The 17,364-nt window shown below is 48.9% G+C and overlaps 1 protein-coding gene across 10 annotated transcripts in view; it reads left to right on the forward strand.

Moving 5' to 3' along the window:
* The window catches only part of GIT1 (GIT ArfGAP 1), a 534,945-nt gene that overhangs the window by 464,277 nt on the left and 53,304 nt on the right, over positions 1 to 17,364 (forward strand). For 7 of the 10 annotated variants that reach the window (XM_078680041.1, XM_078680045.1, XM_078680047.1 and 4 more), the window contains 2 exons: positions 4,696 to 4,772; positions 5,359 to 5,541. In XM_078680041.1, coding sequence (XP_078536167.1) covers positions 4,696 to 4,772; positions 5,359 to 5,541 — 260 coding nt within the window. The remainder of the gene's footprint in view (positions 1 to 4,695; positions 4,773 to 5,358; positions 5,542 to 17,364) is intronic. The other 3 variants (XM_078680044.1, XM_078680048.1, XM_078680046.1) reach the window with 1 other exon arrangement.

Here is a 17,364-nt window from a genome sequence, read left to right on the forward strand (position 1 = left end):
TGGGAGACACTAGCTAGCATAAGCTTCTAATGCAAAACAAGATATATTACTCATCTATATGTGATTAAACAGTGTTTTTAATTACTGTAAAATCCTGTCCAACAATACATATGTAATAGGTGCTTTAGTATTCAGAGCAGTGAGTGATCAGTGACAACAGTGAGTTTCCTTCAACATTGCTGAGTATTGTAACACTCTCAATAAAGAAGGACTCGGAATTAGAGTATGTTTTGGTTACTACATTATTTATCAGTCAAGAAGTTAATAAGTCATTGTTTCGACTAAATATAACAATCACCCAATGGGAATGAAGTACAGTAGTGTTCCTGTATCGACATTAGTTATTCACCAGGGGTGATTCACCAGGGGTTAGGAAGTGTCTCCCTTTTTTTTCTTAGATTACTGTTCTGCTATTTAATATCCCCAGATTTGTTGTTCAGATATAGAGGTCTTCCTCATGATTTTCAGTGTTAGGTTAGGCTTTTCCGAGTATGCATGGGCATTTATACTTCACTGTGCTTGCATTGAGATAATTGATTCGCCTTGATTTCTTCATTCCCGTAGGTTGCTTCCTCTATTTTATTCTGATGAAGACCCAGCTTTAAGTTATTTAATGGGTTGAAACATCAACTTATTAGCTTGTTGACTGTTAAATAACATAGAAACCAAAACGTTCTGACATTCTGAGTCCTTTTGTATTGAGATTATTAAACTGCTCAGTCAGCAAAGTTGATGTATTATTCTTTGCAACTCGCACCACAGCACTTGTATCACTGATCACTCACACTGTGCCGCCTATGTTTTGTTTATTTTTTTTTTTTTTTTAAAACCTTTATTGAAGAACAGGTATAAGTACAAGCGCTGGCCAACAACCACAGGGGCCGGCCGCAAAGTCAGGAGAGGCAATAAACATAGCAATGTACACGACAGAATGAGCACAGGATGGATGCAACAAACATAACATCGCCAGCGCCAGGATAAAGAGGTTTCATTTTACATTATATAAAGGAGGCAGTAACCACATCTACCAGCGCGTCATGCAGCATATACCGAAAGAGAAAACGGGGGGGGCGGGAGGGAACAGCCCCCCACGCAAGCCGATGATATAGTAGGGCGGAGCCCAAAAATCACACACGCCCACATCAGGTACAAAATAGACAGAGAATACCAACAAACAAATAAAGTGGACGCCATACGTAACAGCCCACCCGCCCCGAAAAGGGAAAAAGTGCAGACGCTAATGAGACTAAGGAGTAAACACCAAGGGACGCAGCCCACCCCCTGAGAAAGACAAAAAGGGACCATAGAAGAAAACAAACTAAAACAACAAACACCCCTCCCACCCTACATCACTGTAATGGCTACGGTCTACCCCACTAACAGCGTGCCTGTCGCCCAGATTTACCCGAAATATAGAAAAAGGAAACAACAACAAGAAGAGAGGAAAATAAGAAAGGGAGAAAGAGAAAAGGAAAGCAAGGAAAAAGGAAAAATTATAAAAGAGCAAAAATAGGTCCCATAGAAACTAACAAAAATGAAATATAACCCCCCACCCTACACACATGCAGAGGCTATGGTCTACCCCCCCCCTAGCAGCGTGCCTGTCGCCCCATAAACCCGAAATGCAGCAAGAAAAGAAGACGGAAGAAAGGAGAAGAGAAAACTAGTGAAGCGTAGAAAAAAGGAAAAAAAGAAGAAGATAAGAAATGAGAATTTTCACACAGGAATAGAGGGAGGAAGAAAAGGACAAGCTGATCTATCACTCCCAAAAGAAGGATGCGGGGAGGAGCCCACACAATAATAGATCTCCCGGACCCCAAGCCGCCCGCAACCCCTACGCATTGCGAAACAAATGGTCAGCGCCATGCAGAAGCGGAGGAAGAATTCCGATGAAGCAAGCGGAGCAAGCCAGGAACAGGCCCAACCCAGGCCCCGCCCGCCCATGCACCCAACACACTAAAAGACCTAGCCCTGGCCCGATCTAAGATGTCCTCCTGCGCCCGCCCCCCCCGGGAAGCCAGCAACCGCGAAGAGAAGGGGAGAGCCCACCCCCCCAAGAACAAAGAAACAAAATGGCCACACTCGGCAATAGTGAAGAGTCCAAGGACTAAGTAAAATTCGCCAGTCCCGGCCAGAGTCAACACGTAAATGGAGCAGAATGTCAAAATCCTCAACACCACACATTGTGGGAGATAACGATGTCCCCAAGAGATAGGCACAGTCGGACAGGATAGGCAAATACTGAAGCAGCGGTCCCTGGAACCCAGTGGGCGAGGTTGCTTTCCGTGTTGGGGAGAGAGACAATGTATCAGTGCACAGGCGGGAACAATGTGGCTCGTTCGCCATGAACCGGCGAAGCTGCTGATCAATTCCACACGTCTCCGGCAACAATGTCTCACAGACCGGGGACCGCGGAGGCAGTGTAGCAGAGCAGGGAGAGAGGACGGGCAGAGTGTAGTCCAAATCAGCCAGGCAGCTATCAACTTTCCCCTCCAGCAGCCGCGAGCACGTTTGCCAGGCACCCCGCAGTCTAGTCAGAGCCAGGAAAACAGAGGTGAGAGTAGCTTGAGAGTGTAGCTCCATTACCTCCGTAATATAAGACGCGTCAGTCAAATCAGCTCCCCAACGAGGAGCAAGCCGGGGATGTCGAGCAGGAGCCAGGGCGCCATCCGCCATTGCCTCAAAGGAACCGGTCGTCATGCTCCCACCGTCAAAGCAAACAGTGATTCCAGGCAGAGCCGGCGCCAGGAGAAAATGAACCGCTCCCTCGGGACCGGACAGGTCCGCAGTCGCAGGCTGCACACCGTGGGGGGGGGGCCCCTCTCCGATCGGCACAGGAGAGGCGAGGCAGTGAGGGAGTAATGGCCGCCGAGGCGCCCCCGGCAGAAGGGAGACAATGGATGGCGATCCCGCAGCTTTTAACAGGGGGAAGGAGCAAGTCAGGCTTACAATCGGCCAGCAGTTCCAATCACCCGATCGCCAACGGAGAGGCCGGTTAACCAGTCGGTCAGCCCAGGATGACGGCGCCGCTACGAGGTAATTGGTTCCTGTAGCCACGGCAATCACAGGCGGCGCTGTGTGGAACAGGTCCCGGGACCAGGGCTGGGGTCGTCCCCTTCGTGGATCTCGACGTTTCTCAGGGTGCCGGGCAGGCAGAAACTCCGGAGGGACACCTCCGGAATCAGGAAATCACCCCCGACACTACGCCGGTACTCAGGTACAGGATAAGAAGCAGGATTATTGCGTGGGATACAAGGGCTCGAGGAGCCGGGAGATTACACGTCCGTCTCCGCGGCCATCTTGGCTCCTCCCTATGTTTTGTTTATTTGATATGGTTTTGAAGTAATTAAGCCCTCTGTTTAACCACATACAGATGAGTAATATATCTTGTTTTGGCAGAGAAGCGTATGCTAACAAGCTTCTACCAAGGGAACCATGGGTTCTTGTTTACAGGTACGAATGAACAGCAGATGTGAATTTAGGGAAGGGGGTAGTTAGCTGCACCCCTCCCTTGATTTTGCTTTCAAAGTCAATGTCTCCAAGTTGAGTATGGTTTTGTATCCATGTAAAAAGGACAGTGAACTTCCTTTATGGGTCAGGGTGTACTCCGATTGTGTGTTCTGCCCTGAAACAACAGGGACTTAGTGAGTAGGACTAGCAACTCTGGTCCCTATGGTGTGACTCAAGCCTCATTGGCCGTGCACTGTGTACTAGCCAGCCTAGAAAGGGTCGGCGTCATTGACTGGCACCAGAGTTTTTTTCATTTTAATTCAAAATCCTGCCAGCCCAGCCCCCAGGAAGTCATCACTGCTGCCTGGGCAGGTCTGCCTGAAAGAGTCAAAAGCAAACAGCTGGTTGAGTCTTGTCGACACGTGCTACCATCAAGATGTTGTTAATTTGGTAAAATCCTGCCAACTCGGGCCCCATTGCGGTGCCAGACAAGTATGCAGCAACCAGGGAGTTGCTGTCTGAGAGACAGTGTGAGACAAGATAGACACCAAACGGAAGCGAGTACCTTGCTTCTGTTGTGCAGCATTCAGTACCTTGCTTCTGTTGTGCAGCATTTTTTGGAAGTTTGCTATTTCAGCCACTAGCTCTTACCAATCCCAGGACCACCATTGGTGGTTGTCCCATTTGGTACTGGAAGTGCTGTGCATGGGTTTCCGTTATGCTGAGATCTGGTAAAGATTTTCAACAAGAAGTCTCACATTGTGGAGGTGCTCAGCTCAGACCGATAAGAGACCAGGGGCCTTTTTATCACCTTCACTTGGCAGTCCAGATCTCAGGTCCTTTAGATGTCTCAGTTAGCCAAGAGGAGATCACAAATGGGTCATCTGGATTCTTGGGACAATATATGCCACAGTAATAGTATGTCTATTGACTACAAAGGAGGAAATATTGTTTCTGATCTTAACAGAAGAACGCACAACAACAGATAACAAATTTGAGTCTACTGGGACAGGGTGTTTAAGGAAGTAATCCCCTTCTATTGTTGGAGCACTGACTCCAAATAAAGGGTATTGGATAGCTCTTGAGGGGTAGAATAATTTGAAATGCTTGTGCTTAGGTTTGGAAATAGTACCCATTGATTCGGGGCAAGAAGAGGAGACACGGGTTGATTGGATATATATCTTTCCTTTAGTCTATTGAGTTGCTTTGCTCACTATTTTTCTAATGGTCTATTTACCTGTTTAGACAACCAAGATGGAGCGCCATGGCAGCGGCACTGACAGTGATTATGACAACACCCAGACAAGCGAGTCTATAATAAGGTGAGGCGATGCTGGTGAGCCCAATCTGATGTGCTGTGTTAGCCCCTTTGGCAGTCCAGGTGCTGATGCAGAAACTCAGTAATAAAAAGATAGCTTTGTAACATGGTATCTCTTGTAGATACATACTCTTTGACCATGCCATGTAGGAGTATACTAATCAGGGGACTTTTATGACCTATTTCAAGCAGTCAACCCAGTATGGTACAAGCCAGTAACCTTTCAGTCTGCAACTGCAGTATGTTTAACAAACAGTAAAAGGAAGAACTAGAAAAAAACAGAAAAAAGTAGTGAAAAGAAGTGAGCAAGAGGAAGGCCCAGTCAATTAGGCTTGGTCTTGCTGGGCAGCACTGTGTAGATATCCTTTTTGTTTTGGCGCTGCGTATTTTGTGAGATAGCCACCACACTAAGGTTCATAAACTGAAGTAATTTCTTTTTGTTGTTAGTCTGTTGAATTTATCTAAAACGTATATGGATTGATTAGATGACGTTCCTGTGCACCAGAATGTTATTAAATCATTGTTGCTGTTTTTTCTCCCCTGTGCTCCTTCTGTAACTTCTCTCTTCCCGTCCCTCTCTGGGCTGGCAGTATGGATGGTAGGCGATTCATGGACATGAGTAGAGACGAGGATTTCCACCATGAAATCGATGACCTGGACCTAGAACTAGACTCAGGACTTCCGAGCACAGAGGACGTGATCCTGAAGACTGAACAAGTCACCAAGAACATCCAGGAGCTTCTCCGGGCGGCGCAGGAGTTTAAGCACGACAGGTGAGAGATGGCACCTGAGAAAGGCCACTCTACAGCTCCCCAGGTGGCAAGGTGTGGTGTTACACACTGACCACAAACCACTTGTTGATTTGTTCAGCACTAAGGGCGTGGGAAGCGCTATGCCTAGAGTTGCCAAATGGCAGGACCGATTTCCAGAATATCATTATTGTGTGGAATACGTGCAAAAGTAATGTAGTTGGGGATTTTTCAACAATCACATAGGCATATTATGTCAAAATACATTGTACAACAAGCAGGGCACACTAGAGGGACTAAATGTACAGTGGAAAGGGATACGAATGTGGGTTGTGAGAGGAAACACAACATTTTGTATAATAACCTACATTTTTGAAGTCTTCCAAAGCAGAGAGGGAGAAAGTTTGTCGTTTTTGTCTCTGTTTATCTAAAAAGTTCTTGGTGAAATCTGACAGATGCCTACACATACCCAACTGAACACATTTACCCAACTATTTACTAGAAAATAAATGTGTTAAAGGGGTGTAACACCACCCCCCCGAAGGTACTCCCCTGTTTATTGAGCAAGTGTGTAGAGATTCACTGGTACGGGATAAAGTTTTATGTCCAGTAACAAATTGGTTGATGGTTGGGCGGGGCGGCCCATGCTAAAGATGTTGGTAAATAATTTACACCTTACTTGCACATTGCGTCAGAAATAATTTGTGTGTAAAGTCTAGTGCTTTGGGTTGATCAATTGTTACTACCCATTGACTTGAGGCAATAAGTGTTGTGTATGGATCACGAGGGGCACTTAAGTATCCATGCTCTGAAGTGAAGAATAAGGGAAGATTTTTTGTGGCCTAGAATTGACAAGTCTGTTGAATGTTTTGTGTGCGATTGCGAAAGTTGTGGGGTGAGTGATGAAAGTCAAGTTACCAAACCATCCGCGATAATTCCTATTGAGACAGACATGTCTCCGTGGTCCAAGTTGGAGTTCGATACTGCTGGTCCACTCAAGGTCCAAACATGTCGACAGGTGGATCCTTTCACATAGGTGGTAGTATAGTGGTCGTTGTGAGAAGAGCTGAGTCAGCGTGGGTATCGACTTCCAAGATCAACGCCACTAAAAAGAAGCAGAAACTCTGCAGAATGGCTGAAAGTTTATTCTAGAAGTACAGGTACCGCCACCAGTACCCTCACCCAGGGCGAGCTGTTGGTTCCCAACTGTAACAACACACTGCATTTCACGTTCCATAGACTCGTGAGATGCAGCAGTCCCAACCCAAGGTTGTGTGCTTATCCGAGAGTCACACCAACCCATGAAACTGTATAAGCCGTCAGTTTACCTTGTGCTTACCTGAGAGGTAAAAAAGGGCTGAACAAGAGGCTCACTATAAGATGCCACCTTAAGATAGCATCATTATCATCTGACTGGTACCTTAGGGTTCGCTGGCCGGTGCTGATACCTGGTGTAGTGCCTCAGCCATGACCTGGAGGAGTGCATCATGCTCTCCTAGGGGAGAGAAATAGGCTTACCAGTTAGAGAGCAAAAGGCTCACATAAGGCATAAAAGCATGTGCCTCTGAGTGGGGGACAGAAGACCCAGCCTTACCTTGTACAAGCAGCACGTCACGTATGCAGGACTGTACGCTTACTAGCTGCACCTGTGTGCAAAATTATGGACCCTTTGCTTCCTCTTTGGAGAGTGATACAAACTCCGGTTTCCATGGAGACTTGTGCTACAAGTTGTTGGGTTTCCTCTTTGCCCAATGATGACACTTTGCATAACATAGCTGGATGCTTTCTTATGTCCATTTGTACCAGTGCGCACAAACAGTTGTGATTAGTGTGCCCGAATGTGACTGCCAGAATGTTATTGTCTGGCACAATTGTCACATGCACCTCTCATCCACCTAGTTGCATCCATGCATGCGATAAGCCCTGCTATCAAAGTATGACCATCAGCCAGCAATAAGGTGAGGGTCTTTAGTCAAAATAGTCTGCCAGATTCTGCGAGCGGATACAATCGAGAAGACTTGTTTTTGTGGAGTATTTGCAAATCTGCGGGTGGATCTGCCTTAAGGATGGTTTCCTATTCTAACCCCACTCCTGGAATATTTAATGGAAGTGTGTTATTTGGGCGCCCCTGGTGCTCCCAGCCATATCACGCGTTGCAGTTGGATTTTACAGAGACTACTCATTTGAACATGTCTGACATTGTCTAATGGCACCACATAATACTCCATTGATCATACTTGCAGGGATTTAAATGTATGATCTACAGATTGCCCACAAATATCTGGGATGATGCATTTAACCCATTGAACTACCTTGCCTATTCCGGATACTTCTAGAATGTGTACACCATGCATAAGAGCTTTTGTTCTGAGAAGTCTTTTAACGGGATAACAGAGAGTAGGTGTCTATATAACACTCCTCATTTACTATTATAAAAAATTATTTAAATCCTTAACCATGCTTCGCGTCTCATCTCACCACATGGGTTTAAACTATAACCTGGGCCGTGGTCGGATCGATCCACTGGAATTGCCAGCTAGATTGGTTCATTATGTGACCAAATAATCCGTTTCAGAACACAATTTCTTCGTATATCCAAATTCCACTTGGCTTGTTTTCAAATGCGTCTCAGAGCATCGAAAACTCCTTGATCAGGGAAATGCACAATGTATTCATTGAATTGATTCTGTGCTGCAATTGAAAGCAAACTTTTAATTTCATTATTATTTTTCTATTGAAACTAAATAATCCTTACGGAAATCAACATGTGCCATTTGTAATTAGTTGTCAACCGCTTCACTTTTTAAAATGAAAACACTGCACAAGCACTGCAATAAAATATAAAATTGGAATAGTAAGTATTTTCTTCGCCATTTAGCGTGCTAAAAATAATATAAAGAACTCCATGCAGTCTTTTACTTTGAGTTCGGCACGAAGTGTAGCTAATTTTACAATTTATTACCCTGTGCTTCTGTAAAGATTTCAATTGGAAGATGTTTTTTTAATGTTTTATCTTTGCTTCAGCTTCTCTGTGTGTTCAAAGAAGTTCATTATGCTTTCCATGAGCAGCCAAAGAACATGACCGCAACCTAGAGAGGCCCGAGCTCCCGATCCAGGGCCCAGTCTATCCGGCTAATTATCTGCGACCCATTCTGCCCGTAAGAGTACGGAGAAGCGGCGGAAAGTGCCCGGTATCGTATGATACCAGTTTTGTTGCTGAGCGACATTTCCTGAGACAGCGGCGGAGTGCGGCGTCCTGGGGCCTACACGCAGACGGCAGAAGGGTGCTAAAGTTTGAGGAGTGCCCAGTGGCGGTGGCCTGGAGGTCGGATCGGGGAGGAGCGCAAGTTACGGTTGGTGGAGCGCTCCCTCCGAGATATTGAGTGGCGGTGCCCGACTGCACAGCCCTGTAGCAGGAGGCACGGTTTGGTGATATCCCCGCAGCGTGGCCACACTATAGTCCCTGTGACGGCCGGGGCGAGGGCAGACAAGAATCCCCTGCCGACATTTTAGGTACGTGCACTGCCGCTCGCTGTGAAGCGGCCTCATATTCACCGAGGTCCGTGCAGAGGCACACCGTGCTTCGTGGGAGGGCTGCCTCTCACTCGCAAACCTTGACGCTGCTGTGAACATCTGCCCTCGGGGGCTGCCCTGCCAACAAGTGCCATTCTGGGAAGGAAGGTCCCACTATCTGTATGCCTAAAGGGAATGAGCTACAGTGCAACATTGATACTTGAGACCTGATATCTACACAGCAACTACCCCACCTATACTCAGGGCGCGCACAACGCTCATATCCTGCGCGGTGGTACGGAACAGCGGGGGACCTAACCCCTCTGCTTTGACATCCAGCAGAGGCACGCGCTTGGTGGCATACGGGTCCTGAAAGTTTGTACAACCCTGAGTACAAGGGGGCGTCTGGACTAAACGGCTTACCGTGGCAGTATAGTGGTCTGTCCAGCAGATGGCAACAATCAATGGCCCGGATCCACGTGGATCCATCACTTCTGCAGCCGCTATGAGCAACAGAAACGCGAAAGAGACTAATCAGGCGAAGCTGGATAAATTCGCGTTCACAAAGTCGCAAGGAGATGCGCAGGACAAAGACGTCCCATCATCGGCTGGAGCGACTGGTGGAGTCACGCAGGAGGTGATCCTACAAGACATCATGACCACCCTGAATAAGGTGGACTCACGCATTGAGGCTCTCGCCGTTGCTCTTGCCCTGATCCGCGCCGACTTTAATAAAATGTCCACCAAGGTTTCGGAAGTCGAGACTATGACGCCGGCCCTATCATCGGACACTTCCACCCTTAGAAAAACAAGTACAGCAGCTGGAGGCAGACCACAAACTTCTGGAGACTTGCCTCGAGGATCAGGAGGGGCGATCGAGGCGGAAAAACTTCTGATGGATACATCTGCCAGTGGATTCCTCACCTTGTGAATATCCCCTTGTGTCAGCAACATTCGGAAATTCTTTTTGTAGCTTCGCGCTGACGTGGACGACGTCACAGAGGCACGGTATCGCGCGTGGCTCAGCTGACGTCACCGACTCCATAATAGGCCCATGCCGGCGTGATGACATCAGTTCCCTTTTTTCCGCGTCGTCGACGCTAACGGTTTTCGAGGGATCCTCTGTAGCTGTTTAGTAACTTTGCTACTGTTTGTTCTTTTCGGTGTCTTCTTGCTTCTTTGTCTCCTGTCGAGATGTCCACGAAGAAGACCGGATTCAAGCCGTGCGGAGAATGCGGCAAGATGATGTCGATTACGGATCCGCATGAGTGCTGCGTTTGTTGTATGAGTTCGAACCATGACGTCGAAGAATGTTCTTCTTGTAGGAAGATGAATCCCAAGGCACTTCGTGAGAGGGAGGCAAAGCTCCTTGTTGCCAAGTTGAAGAACAAGAAGGACAAGAAGAGATCGAGGTCACAGACTCGACGGTCGAGGTCTCGTTCGAAGTCGCACTCTAGGTCATCTTCAGCGCATGCTTCAAGGTCATCAAAGAAGAAGCACAAGAAGAGAAGTCATGAGTCTCATCATCACTCTGGGAAGGACTCGAGCTCGAGACCGAAGTCGCAGGTGAAGTTGCTTCGCCAGGATGTGGTGACTCTGACTCCAGAGGTTCAAGACTCCTAGGGTGAGGCTTGTCAAATCCTTCTCCGGCTCCAACTCATTCACCAGTCAAGGAGGGTGAGGGGGAAGTAGAAGGAGAAGAGGAGGCTCCGTTGCCTGCGGGTTCGTTGACCCCGGTGCACCAGCCTGAGGTAGAGGTCGAAGTCGAGAAGACTCCGCTCCCTCGAGAGCAACCTGTGGGCTCTTATCCAGCTTTTCCGGCTCCAGGTTAGGACCCTACTCAGTTCCTGAATGCTATGTATGGAGTGTATTCCAGAGCTATGTACCCCTCTGGTGCACCGGTTGGTCCCACGGGTCCATTGGCATTCAATCTGGGTATTCCCCAGACTTACGCTCCTGCGCCTTTCATGCCATTCATGCCGGCTCAGACGCCGCCTTGGCATTTCTTGGTGCCGCCGAAGCCTTCGACGCGATACCCTCGATGCCGATACCCTCGATGCCGAATCCGATCCGACCTCATGTTCAGCGTCTGGCCCTCCGGCTTCGAGTTCGACGCTGGCTCCGGCAGAGTCGATTCCGGATCTGTCGACGTCATTCCTGAAGGAGAGGTCTAGGCGTGAGGCCCAGAGGCTTCTGGAAGAGCAGAGGTTCTGTGATGCAGACATAGAAGAGGGTGAGCTGCAGGATTCGGAGGATCTTTTCGACGATCTAAGAGAGGCTAGTGGCCTTAAGCTGTTTCCTGATTGGGAATTGGCCTCTGTTTCTGACGCCCCTTCTAAGGATGTGACCCCTTATCACGTAGTTATAAGGAAGGCTGCAGATTTGTTGAATATAACTCTACCTACTGCAGAGTTATAAGTCCAATATACTAACAGAGGTCCTCCATTCACCTACCTCTGTTGTCAAGCCTATGCTCCCTTTCAATGATGCTTTGGCGGAGCCTAAATCTGAGGTTTGGAAAAGACCGCTTACAGGCCCTGCTGTTTCGAGGGCTGTTGCGAGAAGGTACAGGGTGGCGCCTGGTGACCCATACTTTTTCTCCACGCACCCCTTACCAGAGAGCTTGGTTGTGCAGGCTGCATGCTCGAAAAAAACTGTGGGCGCTTTTCCACAGGTTCCTGGGGATAAGGAATCGAAGAAGCAGGACCAGGCTGCGAAAAAAGTATTTCCTCGGCAAGTATGGCGCTCAAATCAAGAAATGCTACTTGTCTTATGGGACGCTATATCCATGCAGTGATGGATTCAGTCAAACAGCTGGTTCCAAAGCTTCCTGAGGAGGATAGGAAGGATTTTCAAGAGGTGATTGCTGACACTCAGGCTGCTGCTAAGCAGGTCATTCAGAGTGGGCTGGACTCTGCTGACTCGGTGACAAGAGTGATGGGATCTTCAGTGGCCACCGGGAGAGCTGCATGGCTGAAGTCCTCCGAATTCTCTGCGGATGTTCAGGCTGCCTTGATGGATTTGCCCTTTGATGGGTCCGGTTTATTTGGGGAAAAAGGCTGACGCCGCTTTAGAGAGGTTTAAGGACAGCAGAGCGACGGCAAGATCTTTGGGCCTACAGTCCAGGGGTACTGTGGGAAAAAGATTCAGAGGATTTGGCAGGTCTTCCTTTCGGACCTACAAACAATCGCAACAGCAGCCGCAGCAGCAGCAAAATTTGCTGTACAAGTCATACAGGGGCAGGCAAAGAGCTCGTCCTAGAGGTCGTCAAGCTTCCTCCTCCTCTTCCTCTCCCCCCCCCCTCCCAACACAGCAAAGCAGCCCTAGATCTGCCATTCCGGATCATGCGGGTCCAGTGGGGGGCCGGCTTACCTATTTTCTACGGGATTGGGTAATCGGTCACTTCGGACCTATGGGTTCTCAATCACGTGGAGAATGGGTATGCTCTTGCCTTTCAGGAATTCCCTCCTAACTACCCTCCTTGCCAAGGTTTTTGATCGGAGGACCATCTGCTGCTCCTGCTGGAGGAAGTCCTGGCGTTGCTAAGAAAAGGTGCGATAGAGGTGGTTCTAGAGCAGGAAAGGGGTCGAGGATGCTACTCCCGGTATTTCCTGATTCCCAAGAAGGATGGCAGACTTCATCCAATCCTGGATCTCAGGGCCTTGAACCTTTACCTGAAGCAGGAAAAGTTCAAGATGCTCACCCTTGCACAGGTTCTTCAGACGCTGCTGAAAGAAGACTGGATAGTGTCGATCGACATGCAGGATGCGTATTTTCATATCCCGATCCTGAAGTCGCACAGGAAGTATCTCCGTTTTACGGTGGGGTCGCAACACCACCAGTTTGCGGTCCTTCCGTTTGGTCTTTCTACTGCGCCTCGAGTCTTCACCAAGGTGATGGCTGTGGTGGCTGCACATCTCAGAAGGTCAGGTATTCCAGTATTCCCTTATCTGGACGATTGGCTAATCAAGACGGAATCTCCAGAGAAAGTGCTCCATCATTTGCAAGTCACAACTCAGTTGTTGTACCGGTTGGGTTTTTCGATAAATGTACCCAAATCTCACCTGGTGCCCTCACAGCGCAACCTGTTCATTGGTGCGGTACTGGATACAACTGTATGTCGGGCATTCCCTCCACAACAGCTGATTCGCGACATACAGGAGATGATTCCTTTATTTCACAATGGAGCGGTCGTTCCAGACCTGAAGGTCCTCCGTCTGCTCGGTCTGATGGCTTCCTGCATTCTGCTGGCCAACCATGCACGCTGGCACATGAGGGCTCGGCAGGCAGTGGTTTCAACACAACGGAGATCTCAGGGAGTCTATCAGGATCTCCAGAGAAACTGCGGCGGATCTGTCATGGTGGAGCGTGGAGGGCAATCTGTCTCAAGGAAAGCCTTTCCAACTGCCTCCATCGGTGGCCACGGTAATAACGGATGCATCCACTCTAGGGTGGGGTGCTCATCTGGGGGATCTGGAGATCAAGGGTCTTTGGTCTCCAGAGGAAAGGTTGCTTCATATCAACCTTCTGGAATTGCGGGCGATTCGTCTGGCGTTCAGGGCCTTCCTCCCTTCCCTTCGCGGTCGGTCGGTTCAGGTCCTGACGGACAACACGACCGTGATCTGGTATGTCAACAAGCAGGGAGGAGTGGGGTCGCAGTGTCTCTGCAGAGCGGCTCTGCGTCTCTGGTTCTGGGTTCAGGACCATCAGATTTGTCTGATGGCGAATCATATGGCCGGAGTTCTGAACGTGCGTGCGGACAGTCTCAGTCGGCAAATTTCAGCCGATCACGAGTGGAGGCTCCATCCGGAGGTGGTTAGTCACGTCTTTCGGACGTGGGGAACTCCTCAGGTGGACTTGTTCCCCACTCACGAGAACGCGCACTGCCCGTCATTCTGCAGTCTCCAGTTTCCGATGCAGGGAGCACTAGGAGACGCCTTTCCGTTGAGTTGGGGCTCACAACTTCTTTACGCGTTTCCTCCCATACCCTTGATTCCTCGGGTTCTGAGGAAGATTCGCCAAGACCAGGCCCAAGTCAAATTGATCGCCCCGGATTGGCCAAGAAGGGTGTAGTATACAGATCTTCTCCACCTCTCCTCGCGCCTGCCGCTCCGTCTCCCTCTCAGGGCAGACCTCCTCTCTCAGATGGAGGGGCAGGTTCTACACCCCCACCTCCAGGCCTTACACCTTCATGCCTGGAGTGTGAACGGGCAACCTAAATTCATTTTCTCTCCCGCACGATGAGGTGGATGTAATTTTATCACCCAGGCGTGACTCCACCAAGTCCATTTAATCTTATAGATGGTCTAAATTTGTTGCTTGGTGTGGGGAGAAGTCCATCGATCCTTTGAGGGCTCGTTTATCTGATATACTTCAGTTTTCGCTTTCTTTGGCTCAGCAAGGGTTTGCGGTTGCTACTATCAAGGGTTATTTATCGGCATTATCGGCATTTCCTTTGTTTGCTGGATCAGCCGTCTTTGTTTAAATCTCCTATTGTTTTGAGGTTTCTAAAAGGCCTTTTGAATAAATTCCCTCCTACTCCCTTTATTGTTCCTCATTGGGATTTGAATCTTGTGCTCACTTTTTTAATGGGTTCGCCTTTTGAACCATTGCACAAATGTCCCTTGAGGCTGTTGTCTTTTAAAACGGTCTTTCTTGTTGCAATTACCTCGGCAAGGAGGGTAAGTGAGCTTCAAGCTCTTAGTTCGAAGCCCCCATTCTTGTCTATTCATGCTGAACGAATGGTACTCAGGACCAGGGCTGCTTTTCTGCCGAAAGTGGTAACTCCTTTCCATCTAGGGCAGTCCATTACCCTCCCTACCTTCTATCCTTCCCCCTCACCCTTCCAAGGAAGAGGAGAGACTTCACCGCTTGGACCCGAAGAGGGCGGTGAGCTTCTACCTCGATAGGACAAAAGACTATCGTGTGGATGACCAGCTCTTTGTTGGTTTTGCTGGCTGCAAGAAGGGGAAGGTGGTGCACAAGCGCACGCTATCGAGATGGATTATCCTGTGCATTAAGATCTGCTACGCCCTGGCGGGTAAGGAACCTCCAGAGGGTATAAGAGCTCACTCTACTAGGGCAAAGTCTTCTACATCTGCTTTGTCCAGGGGTGAACCTGTAGAGGACATTTGTAGAGTGGCGACTTGGGCCTCCCTCCACACTTTCGCGAAGCATTACTGCTTGGATTCCGAGGTGAGGAGGGACGGCCACTTTGCGCGCTCTGTCCTCCAAGATTTTCTGGTATAGGAGAGTGGACACCCTCCTCCGGGAGTGGGGACTGCTGTGGGACTCTATTCACAAGGTGAGGAATCCACTGGCAGATGTATCCATCAGAAGAACAAGTTACTTACCTTCGGGAATGCTTTTTCTGGTAGATACAGTATCTGCTTGTGGAAACCTCACTGACCCACCCGCCTCCCCGTTGTTCACTCTTCTATACCTGAGTTACTGTAATGTTAATATTTTTATTGTTGAAGGAAAAGTTTTATTTCAATTGCTTTTCTGCATTGGTTTCACACTGTGTGTAATCTTGACATTTGTGTACTGTGTATATATCTACTGTTGTCGGTCCGTCCGTGTGCCTCGAAGGCACGGAAAAAAGGGAAGAACTGATATCTTCACGCCGGCGTGGGCCTAATATGGAGTCAGTGACGTCAGCGGAGTCGCGCGGGATGCCGTGCCTATGTGATGTCGTCCACGAAGCTACAAAAAGAATTTCCGAATGTTGCTGACGCAAGGGGATATTCACATGGTGAGGAATCCACAGGCAGATACTGTATCCACCAGAAAAAGCGTTACCGAAGGTAAGTAACTTGTTCATCCGCCTTATTGGCGTGCCAGAGATGACAGGGGATCCAGCCCTAGATCTCTTTGTGGAGGATTTAATCACAACTCACCCCCAACCGCGGGGTCTGTCTAACTTCTTCTCAGTTGAGCGAGCGCATCGGGTCCCAGGTGGCAGACCGAAACCAGGGGCGCCCTCGCGACCCGTCCTGGCCCGTATATTTAACTTCAGGGACAGAGACGCCATCTTGCAGTCCGCTCGAAATGCCCCTCCGATCCGGATAGACAATGCCGCATCACGATTTTTCCGGACTACACCACAGCAGTCACGAAACAGCGCAGAGGATTCCTTGACGTGAAGAAGGCTCTTTGGGAGCGTGAAATAAAGTACTCCATGCTGTTTCACGCCAAATTGAGAGTGGAAGCTGAGGGGAAGGCGTGTTTCCTGTCCATGCCTGAAGAAGTGCAAGACTGGCTGGATGGCTGGCGAAAGACCCCACGATCAGGCCGTACTGGAAACCACGATGCACGACGCAACAACCAACAGGCGAACATGGAACAAGAGTGAGCACAAGTCCTCGAAAGAGTGCAAGAGGTTGGATGATGAATGGATCTGCGATGCCGTGAAAGCGTCAAGACCTCACTTCCTCCGGACTCTTTCCTTTCTGGTATTGTACTGTTTCATGCAAAGATGTAAAAATGCCGACATTTTACATTGCTAGTGTTCAGGTAATTTTGGATATAAAATATGGGTGTGGCCTGCCAAGATGTTATCAAGGGGCACTTGTGAAGGTTGTCTTCCTCTGGTTCTAATTGATGTAACTCGAAAGGGACGTTGGGTCTCTGCAGTTCTCGGAGTGGGGGGGTGGAGGTTGTTTTCTCTTTCCCCCTTTGTTGAACTGGGAAAGGGTATTAAGCACTCTGCTTTGTTGGGGTGGCGGGTAGTTATAAATCCGTCGAGGAGGGTGGGAGGGGACGGGTGGTTATTGAGTTGTTTCTTGTTTCGCTGTTTTTATGAACAGGGCAATGATCATCAAAATGTATTCCTGTTACAGGTTTTTTTTTGGGGGGGGGGCATACTGCATTGGGGATTGTTTGACACACTACACTACTTATGGCAGTAGGGACAATGTCGACACACTCGGGAACTGGCTCTAGTTACCCACCGACGTCCCCAGTGACTCCCTTGACACTACCTACCTGGAATGTACATGGTCTGGGCGATAAGATAAAAAGGGGGTTGGTGTTGCAGGAGGCCAAAAGCGCCTGCGGTGGCCTTATTGCAGGAGACGCACCTGGTGGGTTCGGCGTGTAGAGCTATGGATCGCTGGATATACAAAATGGTGGTACATTCAGAGTTTTCCTCAGGCTCCAGGAGCGTGGGTATATTGGTGCGTAAACAGTTCCCACTGATTGTACAACACAATTGGACGGATGACCAGGGGCGGTTTGCAGCCATATCATGTCAGTGGGAAGGGAAGCATTTTAATATTTATCGGTGTACATTCCCCCCGCCCTCCAGGCTGTGGCCTTCCCGGCGCTTAGCAC

This window comes from Lissotriton helveticus, chromosome 3_1 (assembly GCF_964261635.1).
Source record: "Lissotriton helveticus chromosome 3_1, aLisHel1.1, whole genome shotgun sequence".
Taxonomy (NCBI): domain Eukaryota; kingdom Metazoa; phylum Chordata; class Amphibia; order Caudata; family Salamandridae; genus Lissotriton; species Lissotriton helveticus.